The sequence below is a fragment of the Falco peregrinus genome, chromosome 2 (genome assembly GCF_023634155.1).
Source record: "Falco peregrinus isolate bFalPer1 chromosome 2, bFalPer1.pri, whole genome shotgun sequence".
NCBI lineage: Eukaryota > Metazoa > Chordata > Aves > Falconiformes > Falconidae > Falco > Falco peregrinus.
The window spans coordinates 56,159,135-56,170,673 of NC_073722.1; the positions used below are offsets into that span (position 1 = coordinate 56,159,135).

The following is an 11,539-nucleotide window of genomic DNA, read 5'->3' on the forward strand; positions in this document are numbered from 1 at the left end:
CCTATTCAGATGGAACTTCTGGTGTCTCAGTTCGTGCCCATTGCCCCTTGTCCTGTTGCTTGGCATTACAGAAGAACCTGGCCCTGTCCTCCTGACACTTGCCCTTAAGTTACTTGTAGACATTGATCCTCCATGCAGGATCCTGAACTCTACCATCCTGCGGTCACTGCACCCAAGGCTGCATCCCACATGGGTCCTTTGTGAGTACGAGGTCTATGAGCACACCTCACCTCATCAGCTCTGGCACAATCAGTGCTCTGCAGGAACATCCTGGACTCTGAGCCTAGCTGGATTGTCTTTCCAGCAGGTAGCAGGGTGGCTGAAGGCCCCTGTAAGAACCATGTCCTGCAATCATGAGGCCACCTCCCATTGTCTCTAAAAGGCCTCATGGACCTCCTCTTCCTGATCAGGTGGCCTGGAGCAAACACCTGCAACAGTGTCCCCCATGTGAGCAAGCCCCTTAATCTTTACCTGTAAGTTCTTGACTCATTCAGCATCCACCCCGGCAGAGCTCGCTACATTGCAGTTGCTCCCTCACACAAAGAGCAACTCCACTGCCTCTCCTTGCTGGCCTGTCTTTCTACACAGCCTTCTGCGAGAGCATCCCAGTTGCGGGAGCAGTCCCACCATGGCTCTGTAACTGCAACGAGATCGTGGCCCTGCCACCACACATAGCTCTCATTCCTCCTCTTAGAGCACATCCTGGTGTACTTGTTGAACATCTGTATTGTTCACATACTAAAGTCTGATCGCCAAGTTCACAATTGAAAGCTGTAGTTAAGCATGCTTAATATAACCTGTTGCTTTTGGAAGTATAAACAAAGCAATCATAAACACAAGTTAATAACCATGCTCTATACTGCATTAACAACTGCTTGCCCCCCCTCCTTCCCAAACTTTTAAGCTGCTTTTATTTTATTATTTGGTGACTAATCTGGGTCTTCACAAGTCTTCATTTCTTGTTACTAAATATATTTATTTTGGAGAACTGATTGCTACTAATACCTACTGAAGTACCAACCCCAGAAAAGGCTGCTTTTAAATTTAGGATTGTGACTACAATCTGAGATTGATTAATCACAAGGTGGATCTTTTATTACAGCCTGAGTACAAGGATGAATTGGGAAAAATCCTTGGAGGGATGGAATTGAACTGGACCCCTTCAGACATCCCCTTCAACTACACTGCTCTCAAAGGCTACAGAAAGAGGGGGGAACTCTGATACTTTAATGGCTAGCTAGTTTGTTGTTGTTTGGGTTTTTTATTTGAAGCTGTTTCAAGTATACTGAAAAACCAAAGATCTGTGTGCAAACAAGTTATCCCACATCTCTAATAAACGTAAGTAAGTTGCTGCTACTACTGATGCTGAAGAAAGGACATGCAAATAAAGGCTCTATCATTAACATAATTATTATTCCTCCCCTAAAAAAAGCTAGCAGGAATGCTATCTTAAAAGACAGCATTTAAGAAAGTACAGATACATCTTTTAAGAAAGTGCAGGTACAGTAATATGTGCTAAGAGCAAAGTAACTACAGCAAGATTTCTCCCAACCCTCCCTTTAAGTAGACCTAAAAGAAAGTAGGTACTGGCTCCGTAATGAGGAATAAAGCAGAAACTAAAGGTAAGACAGATTATGCAAACAGTAAATATTTCATAAAGTTGCTGAGTATATCAAATATATATTACCTAATTAAACGAAGTTACATGCATGTATAAAGTTGCTTTGAGCATGAGACTAGAACTCAGTCTTTTAGCCTTACAGCCATCTGAAACAGAAAAAAATACAAATTCAGTCTAATTCTGAGAGGACTTGTACATGATGTCAGTTTTGAAAGCAAGGACTTTAAGAGAGCTGGTTAGTACTCTTAAAGTAAATGAAGTATTAGTTTTAGAATCAGGTCATTTTGTGTCAATCTGGTCACATATTCCCCCTTCCCCGCCTTTGAAACATACTTCAAAATCTTACTGAGAAAAAGGGGAATAAAACACTAAAGTAGATGTGCCAGGCTACATTAGGATTTACTCACTTACCCAAGGACCAATAACCTAAGACTTCGTGAATTTGAAAATGTTTGAAAATACTGCAGGGTAACAGGTAGAACAATTTACAGGGCTGACTTATAGCTAAACAAGTTTGGGAGGTACCATCAATAAAGAACTGGTATTTACTAAGAAAGTAATTGGAAGCATCTTAAGGACTGAAATGATAGAAACAGTGCAGCAGTATTAAAAAAAAAAAATGAAGTCATGAATTTACAGGGGCTAGAGTAGAAGTCTCTCCCCCCCATAGAATTCATAACTTAGAAAAAGTTTAACAGAAACAAACTGGAGAACTACTGGAAACTTCACAAAAAGAGGCAGGAAGCCTTAGACCCCCTCAGACAAGCATGGGTACTGCTGTACCAGTACTTAAACCGGCCTGTGTTTCACAGAAGTTTCAGTAGTTGTGAAGGGAAAAGAGGTACCAATACTGTGGCCTCACAATGTTTTAAGATAACACCAAAAAGGGCTCTAGTTGGTAAGGCTGCCAAGGCAGATGACTGAAAGGTACTCTGGAGTAAAAACAAAAATAAGGAGTTGCAAGGAAGAAAAAGCTTTTTAAGTAGAAAGATATAAAAGCCATGCATTTCCACTCATACCTGAATTCTAGTGTCCTCAACAGAATTTCAAATACAAAGTCTTTACTTAGCTGTAAACGCCAAGAATGGCAAGCCTCACAATGCAAATCGTGGGTTATATGCTACATGTAACAGCTTTCTCCTGAAGCACAGTTAAACTTTTCCCCCCAGTATTGCATTATACTTAAAAATTACAAGCGTGAAAGTTGAACCTTAACCTGAAAGCCTATTTTAAACCTGCGCTTGTTCAATCTACTCTTAGGAACTGAAACACTAGCCCTGGCTTCCTACACTGCTCTAAGGCAGACTCTTTCCTCCTTTTCTAATTTCACAGAATCATAGAACAGTCCAGGTTTGAAAGGGACCTTGAAAAACCACCTGGTCCAACCCTTTCTGGGAGAGGTGACCTAGATAAGATTATCTAGCAACCTGCCCAATCGCATCTTGAAAAACCTCCAGCAGCAAGGGGGGACTCTTCCACATCCCTGGGAAGGTAATGTGATCTGCAAGAAGGGTTACCTACCACTCATATGGGTAAAAAAAAAAAGTTTGCTTTATTGCACTTTCTCCCAGTGAGTATTTTACACAAGGGCATGCTCCCCATGGCCCCTCCCCACCCCCCCAAAAAAAAAGTATTAATCAAACTCTTAACTTCCTCTTTAGGTGGAAGAAGGCACAAAATTCCTAACCCCTCCATGAAACCCTGAAGTATTTATTCATGTCAGAATTTATAGTAGAAAGAAAACAATTTTGAAATTGTAGATATATGAAGTTTTACTTATATTCAAAGTAGGAAATAACATTCCTTATAACAGCTCAATGTTTATAATGATACAACGAGAGGTAACTATTGCAAAGTGATTAACAGTTGACTTTAAATGCTTATATATTAAACCTGCAGACATATTCCTGTAAATTAACCTTATTTCAGGCATTTAATAGTAACATCAATAGTATGATTAAATAGGTACCTCCAGAAAGGAACATCTAAATTTCTTATGTATAAAGCTCCAATTACCAAAAATATAAAAATCCTAAAGTAATTTGAAATACATGAGAGGAAAAAGTGCTATGGCAGAAGTTTAATATTTTATCTGTGAAGTTACAACTCTCAAGAATTTGGTGCATTTTTAGGCACTGTTTTTATATTTTTATTTGCCTGAATTGTACAGCAGGACTTGAGATGCCCAAAAACTGTTTTAAGATAAATTTAAGGCAACCAAGTGCAAAAGCTCAGTGTACATTAGATATATGTAAACAGAACATTTCATAGTAGAAATTTTACAACTATTACAAGTCCATAGTATTGACAAAGGCCAAAACCATTCTGCCTAGAGACACAAACGCAAAAGGTAGTTACACTAATCAAGCCAAAAGTTACAAATTCCTGGAAATAAAATATCATCTTCTCTAACACAAGGCAGATGCGTTACATTGCTGTGCTAGAATAAGTGCTCTGCTTCCCCCCTCCCCCCTGCCCATAACATGCAGTCTCCCCCAGGTTTGTTCTATTCTATTCCATTTAATTATGTACCACCAGCCTACAACAGAGCTCCAAATCTTAAAGCAAAATGCACAACAGATATGGAATGTTAATGTACAGATATTGGACCTTTTAAAAAAATACAGTACCTAGGATTCCCCATTTTAAACAGTTTTCAGCATATTGCATAGCAGTGAACTCATCTGCTACCTAAAACTGTTGCTGTTGACCCACATGGAGTTCCTCTTGAATTCTTCTTTCAGTTTTCTTTCATACTGTACAGTGGGTCCACAAGCTTATTGTGCACATGCATTAAACCTTGGGGGGAAAGCAACAATGCCAGCTTTACATTAGTTATACTTTTTCAACATGTCCCTTCTATCCACATTTTTACTTGGAGTTTGCTTCAAAGTATACATCTTAAATAGTTCCCTAAAGAAAACAACAATGGCTATTTAAAAGGAGTTTAAAATCAGAAGTTAAAGACAGCATATATTCCTGTATCACTTATACCAACAACATCTTCAGCATAAAGTGAACAGGGATGAGACAGTTGTCTGGTAACAGACCTATTAAAAAGTAGATCTGGAATACTTCCAGGTGACTTCAATACATGAGATCCACCCATCTTTCTTTTGTAATAAAAACTGCATAACAACATAAAAATTCCCCTCATACCACAACTTGTCATAAAAGTCAGTTTGAATTCCAGTGTTCTAGCATTGCAGTATTACCTTCTAATTAGTAATATACCTTCTGGTCCTAGACAGGAAAACAAGCTAAAAGTACCCGGACTGTTAATACAGATTCAGAACTTCAGTAGTGCAGCCGTTTTCTAGTCTAGCCAGGCTTTTTTTTTGGTCCTATACAAGTCATCCATAGCTGTGGTTAGGGGAGCATTTGTTTTCCTATTCAGGTATTTTAATTTTGGAAAGTGCTGAAGAGAAGAGCAATAAAAAAAGTGCTTCTTTCTTTACTGTGTTACGACTTAGTAAAAATGTTACCTACATCTAGTTGGTATGACATTCAGTCACAGATATGTTTTTAACCTCATTTCACCTTAAGGACTAATATCTGCAAAGTAAAAGACCATTTTAGCATCAAACTAAAGATTAACTTCTAAAATTACAAGTTTACGTGATGTGCAACATTAAAACAAAAAAAAAACCAAACAAAAAACCATGAAAGAACTCCAACAGTAGTGCATATTTTAGTGATGACCTATGGCAAAGAATATTTAAATACCTTTGCTACATGATGCATCTGGTGGCAAACTTAGGATCACTGCAGCAACATGAGACTTGAACAACTTTACAGTCTTGGGTCATTTACTGTAGGTGACCACAACAAAAGGAGTCTTATGCAGCATCTATTTCTAATCAACGTGTGATTATTTATCCTAAAATCCAGATGTTACTGTTTCCTTCTCCACTTAATCACACATTCAGGCAACACTCCTATAACCAACCCAAGAACCCAGCTCAATTGGTCTCTCTAGCTAATGACTTCGCTTCAAATATTTGTGCAAAACCACCAAACATTAGAAGGCAACATAAGAAAACAGTTTCTTAGATTTCGTGAAGGGTAACTATTGGATTGATGTACACGGTCATGTCTAGTATTTTTCAGGAGTTTAGCAGTGACAAAATATTAAGTATACATTTGGTACAAAAGCCATTTGTACTGAAAGAGTTAACAGCTGCACACACTACTCAAACTAGAACCATGTTTTAAACTTTAAAGCATTTCACTTCCTGCTAGTGTTTTTCTCTTCTAAAAAAAGGAAATGGAGATAATTACCCACTTCCTAGATGCATGAGAAATGTTTAAAGTATTGCTGCTGTCAATATATTTAAATCCTGTTAGTGAATGATTCAGGAAAAAGTCATAAAGAAAAGGGTTTTATAAAAAACGTATGCACCAGAGTCCTTACTTGATAGATGCCAAAATTATTTCAAAGGAAAGTCTCACTGTATATTCAAGTATGCTTTGAATAAACAGATTTCTGCATACAGTTAAGAGCAGCATGCACAAATACAGGAAAAGCTATACTGAACTGACTTATCTGCAGTAGTTAGTAAATTCAAAGTTCACTTTCTGCTTCATTCTGCAAGGAAGTTACCTTTCCCTTTTCCAGTAAGAACACTGAAGTACACTTGGTAATTCTAGCTTCTAACCAGCCAGTTTTCAGAAAGTTTAGAAATAAAGTGGAGTAAGAGTTATTCTAGTTACCAGCCAGTGTGGCACTTTGTTATGAAAAAAATGTCAAGTTTCAAATAGTACCTTGAGGATTTTTTTTTTTTAAGTAGTGAAAAATTAGAGTAAATAACTACCATAATTAGCAGTATTAAGAACTACTCAGCTTCCTAATAAGTCTAACCAAGATCAAGACTCAAAAATAATTCCAGGTTTGACCCACATTGATTTCTCTTCCATCTTAAAAGGGGAAAATCTCACTAATAATAAAGCAAGTTTAAAGTAAACAATCTTTAAGAATTCTATTGCTTTGTATTACAGGGTAATCAAAGACATTGTGATAAAAGCACACATTCATATAATGTAGCCCTTGACTTTTTAAAGCAATGTTCAGTTTCATTCATACCTACTAATTCTCTATCAGATTTATATATACAAAAGCTTTGTTTGGGAAAGCTATGAAACACAAGATAATGTTTAAAGTTTATCCGAGCACTTAAAGAAGTTTATCTTTGAAAACAACACCAAGTACTACCTAGCAGTGTGATACAGGTAAAGACTAACACACCCCACACCTCATACATAGGGGAGGACAGCATACTGGAAAACCCCAAAATTAACAAGCTGGCCACAAGTGATATCAGGATAAAAAAAAAATAAAAATCACATTAATACCAGAACTGCAATCTAATATATAGACATTGGTGATATAATGCTCTAAAAAAATAATTTCCTAAAATACAGTCTTGATCTCAGATGCCTCAACTACTACAGGTATCCATGCTAGTAAGAAAGAAGACTGACATACACAATTGCATTTGCTGTGCTAATATAGTTAGGAAAAAGCTTTTCTCGGCAGTCTCAGTGAAACAGAATTCACATCTAGGAAGTCTCAATGACTACCAAAAATCTCAAGTTTCCCTCATTATACTTACTACAAATATGAAAAGGTCAGTAAAAGGGTGCAGCGTATCCAGTCAGTATAGATTGTTATGTTAATTGCACTGCATGAAAAAACATCCTCAAGTGGCTTCAAAGTCTGTTATCACACATTTCAAGTTTACTAGATAACACGTTACAGTACGTAGCAAAAGCAGCATAAAAAATACCAGGATTAATAAATACACAAGTTTTCTTTAAGTGAAACTTTCCAGTATATTTAAGACCAGTATTCTGGAACACGAGACCGCTGCTGTTCTACATACTGAATATTACTAAACTATCATTTTAAAATTGGAAGCAATGGAAATATTTTTCCAAAGTAAATTTTTCAGGAATGTAAGTAATACAAGAAATAAGTTAACATTTAGCATTTTGAATATATAGCATTATACACTAGCTAAAGTGTTGGAAGGCTCAGACTTAAGTCAATTTAATATATTTTTTTTTAAGTACATGTAACCTCTGGTTCAGTGCTCACCTTTAAAGTACTTCACAGTTTTAACTCTTAGTTCTAAAGTAGCATCTTCATCACACACGAAGATAGTACGAGGGTGTTGCTGGAAAGCAGAAACTGTCCACATGTGATTAACTCCTTCTTCAATTGCTTTGTACAATGCAAAAGCCTTATGTGCACCTGTTATAAGAATCATCACCTGCAAAACAAAGGTTTCTTTACTTTTAATCCCAGTATCAATACCCACTAGTCTTGAAAACAGATACATGCAACTAAAACTAAATGAGTTCTTACTTCTCTAGCATCCATCACTGTACCCACACCAACTGTAAGCGCCATAGTTGGTACTTTAGATAAGTCTCCATCAAAGTATTTAGCATTTGCCAAAATGGTGTCCATTGCTAAAGTCTTTAATCTTGTTCTTGAAGACAAACTTGATCCGGGTTCATTGAATGCAATGTGGCCATCTGGACCAATGCCTTTTCAAAGTTAAAAAAAAAGTAAATCATTCCACACCTGTGAGTCAACAAATATCCTTAAACATTGTAAATTCATAAAAAAGTTTTAGGACTTATTCTTTCCTTTTGGTTCCCCATTTCCAATAAAAAAACATTCAGAACATACTTGAAATTAAGTTATTAGAAACCTGGACACCAACTTTGTTTTGGTATTCATACTGACTGTTAGTCACAGAACTTTCTTATACCATCTTTGAAAAAAATGGGTTTAGCTACATTATGAAAATAATGATTAAAGTCAGTATACTTGAATCATAACTAACCACAGAGCATTTCCTCATACCTCCAACAAACAGATCAATTCCCCCTGCTTCTTCAATTTTCTTTTCAAATGCATCGCATTCTGCCTGTAAGTCTGGAGCATTCCCATCAAGGATATGAGCATTATTTGGATCTATGTCAATATGTTTGAAGAAGTTATTCCACATATAGGAATGATAACTCTCTGGATGATTTCTGGGAAGTCCTGAAATAATTTAGAGTGAAATTAACATATTGCAAGATTTAACCAAGCAGCCTTAATTCTACTCTGTGTGTAACCAACGTAGGGCATGCAAGGCAAATCAGTCAGATAAAGCACTATTTGAAATTATATTGAGAAGAAATATTTCCTGCTGGCATCCACAGAGTAATTGGTTTACATTCCTGTCAGATTACATTTATCAGTGATAAATGTAAAGTCCTCAGAAGAAATGAAGTCACAAATATTACATAACATACTGTCTACAGAATTATTCGGAAGCATTTAATTTAGCCCAGGATCCACCTGTTTCTTATTTGCATTTTTGTGGATAAAGGAATAGAGAATAATGCTTAAGATGACCCTATGGGGTCATCTTATGACAGAAGTCTAACAGAGATACAAAGATACTATACTGACATCGTGCTTTGACAAAGTATTTAATAGTTTTAAAAAAGGAAAAAATTAGCACCTTACCTACATATTCATCCATGTTAAAAGTCTTCACATATTTGAAAGAAAGATCTCCATTCTTGTGATATTCTATCAGCTTTTTGTAGCATCCCAACGGTGTACTCCCTGTTAAATAAAGTTTTTCTACTGTTCTATGTATCCACACAACACTTTCAGTTTATTTAAGTGTCTTTATAGTCAGATTTTGCTACAAAGCTTTTCAACATAAAATAAACCTATTATTTCTCATTTAGTTTGAGAAGCTGAGAAATACTATCACAACTTTTTACACAAATTAAATTCGTATTTTAAAAGAAATATATTGGGAGCATTACCAAAAGTGTATTTATGTTCTTTTAAGTACTGTATCTGTTAGCAACAATACAAACATAGTTCTATATTTAGTCAGTTATATAGGCTTTGAATGAAACTTGCCTGTTGGTAGACCAAGCGTGAAATATCTTCCTTGGCTTGGCTTGAATTGGATAATACGATTACAGATGTATTTTGCTGCCCATTCACTAGCCTGATCATAATCTTCAAGAATTACCAGCCTCATTACGACAGTGAGGATCTTGTATAATAAAACAGACTTAAACCTGGAAAAAATGTCAAAAGTTTAAAACTAAACACCACATGAATAGCTGCAAAACTCAGACTACAGAAAAGACAAAAAAATGACCTTTTATACTGATGACTTATAGTGCTATATAAAGGAAGTTTACTTGCATGAGCATATTGTACTCTTGCAGTCTTAGCTCAAGCCGGACTACTGGACAGTGAAAAGAAAAGCTACAGAATCCAAGTGGATAGGTTACCGCCAAAATATTAAGTGTCACAAACTAACATGTAGGAAAAAGCTAAAACGAGAACAAGTCACTCTGAACTTCAGTCATTTAATTAGTTGCTACTCTTAGAAAAGAGGAACTACTCTGCTTGAAATGAAAGTAAACAGATAAATAAACATTAACCCCTTTTTCTTGTGACTAGCTGAACATCTAATATTTCAGAAACAATGCCCAGAACAACCCTATGTATCTATATTCAAAATGCATAACTGGAAGTAAACAATTAAAACTCCTTTCACTCCCATTCTAGCTCCGTAACAATGCTTCAGTAAACTTACTAATCTGCAAAAAAAAACAGTTAAAGTGTATTACAGATACTTGAAATCTTTACAATTTACAGGAAAATTATCTATGAGGTCACTTTTTTCCCCCAACATAACTTTAAACAGAAGACAGTCATTCCTTATAGGCTCTGATTTTGAGTACAACTACATCAGCTATTAAGATGGATATCTAGAAAACAAGCTTGACTGTAAAAAGTACATAAGCATCTCTTGCATTTAAGCAAAATTTTTCCGTGAGATCCTGCTCAAAGTCAGGTAATTATCAGGAAGGCTGAGGTTCTTTAGCCAGTTTGCAATGTATTGCTCCTCTCTTTGCAGGTCCGAGCGCACGAGGCATTAGCCAGAGAACACCACAGCTGTCAGAAGCCTCAGGTTAACTAGGCGCCAAACCACGAGCACATGCTACTTTTAGCTGACCCAAAGCGAGGGCCACGTTTAGAAATACGAATTGCGCTACAGCAGCGTTGCGGGGTAACCCCTGCGCGCCCACCGCCCCCTCCCCCGGGCAGCCGGGCCCTGCCAAGCCGAACCGGCTCTTACAGAGGAAGCGCTACCCGGCAGCTACCGGCAAACACGTTTCCTCGAGGAGGAAAACCGGGACGCCAGAAAGAGACCCCGCGGCTTCAGGGCGGCCTTGTAAAGCTTTAACCATTTTACCCCGAAAACACAGCGATGGTCTCCAAGAGGAGCAACCGGCCAACAGCACCAGCACGACCGCGGTTGTTTCGGCTGAGGGCACTTTTTGGGGGGGCGGCGAATCTGCGCTGCTAGAAGAGACCCCCTGCGGCCCGCCGCGCTCCCCGCCACGGCCTCCCCCTGCCCGCCCACCGCCCGGGGCTGCAGCCCCCGCGGCCGGCAGCGCTGCCCAGCCCAGCCCCGCCCCGCCAGGGGGCACGGCCCCGCCCGGCCCCGCTCACCCTCGGGGGATCCAGCAGCGAGCACAAGCGGCGCAGGGCCGGCACCCAGCGGCACAGGAGGGTGGCCGGGACCCGCCGCAGCGCTCGCCCCTCCGCCTCCGGCCGGGCCTCGCGCGCAAACCGGAAGCGCCCGGCGGCGGCCGGAAATAGCTGCGCGGGTGGGCGGTGCCGCGCGTGCGCGGGGCGGCGGCCTGGCAAGGCGGGAGTTTGGGATGCGGCGGGTCGGGTTGTTCCGCCTCTTCTGGTGTGGATTGTAGGGGTGGGGTATGAGCAGAGGAGGTGTCTGCCCCCGGAGGAGGGCCAGGCCGCTGCTGCTGCTGCTGGGTTGGGGAGGGTAGGGACGGACGGCTGCGACAGTACTAACG

At 39.0% G+C, this 11,539-nt stretch overlaps 1 protein-coding gene across 4 annotated transcripts; it reads right to left on the minus strand.

Annotated features, from left to right (window-relative positions):
• Positions 1–1,687: 1,687 nt before the first annotated feature.
• On the minus strand, positions 1,688–11,332 carry GNPDA2 (glucosamine-6-phosphate deaminase 2). Of its 4 annotated transcripts, none has more exons than XM_055794649.1 (7): positions 11,175–11,332; positions 9,561–9,724; positions 9,150–9,251; positions 8,496–8,678; positions 7,989–8,173; positions 7,719–7,893; positions 1,688–1,767 (listed from the first exon to the last, which is right to left on the minus strand). In XM_055794649.1, exons 2-7 carry the CDS (start codon positions 9,682–9,684, stop codon positions 1,688–1,690), a joined length of 849 nt encoding a protein of 282 aa, XP_055650624.1. In that variant the 5' UTR covers positions 9,685–9,724; positions 11,175–11,332. The 4 variants fall into 4 exon arrangements, with proteins under 4 accessions (XP_055650624.1, XP_055650626.1, XP_055650625.1 ...); XM_055794651.1 differs by lacking the exon at positions 1,688–1,767 and adding an exon at positions 3,312–4,420; XM_055794650.1 differs by lacking the exon at positions 1,688–1,767 and adding an exon at positions 3,312–4,420 and having other exon boundaries at positions 9,150–9,247; positions 9,557–9,724.
• Between the last annotated feature and the right edge of the window lie 207 nt (positions 11,333–11,539).

What these genes read in the sequence shown, in the direction of transcription:
- GNPDA2 (XM_055794649.1), bottom strand. Translation starts at nt 9,684, where the DNA reads ATGAGGCTGGTAATTCTTGAAGATTATGATCAGGCTAGTGAATGGGCA. An exon ending in AATTGATCTGTTTGTTGGAG is followed by an intron (nt 8,174 to 8,495) that starts GTATGAGGAAAT and finishes AACTTTGAAAAG; the next exon opens with GCATTGGTCCAGATGGCCAC. An exon ending in AACTGTGAAGTACTTTAAAG is followed by an intron (nt 1,768 to 7,718) that starts GTGAGCACTGAA and finishes TTTCTGTTTCAG; the next exon opens with ATGGCTGTAAGGCTAAAAGA.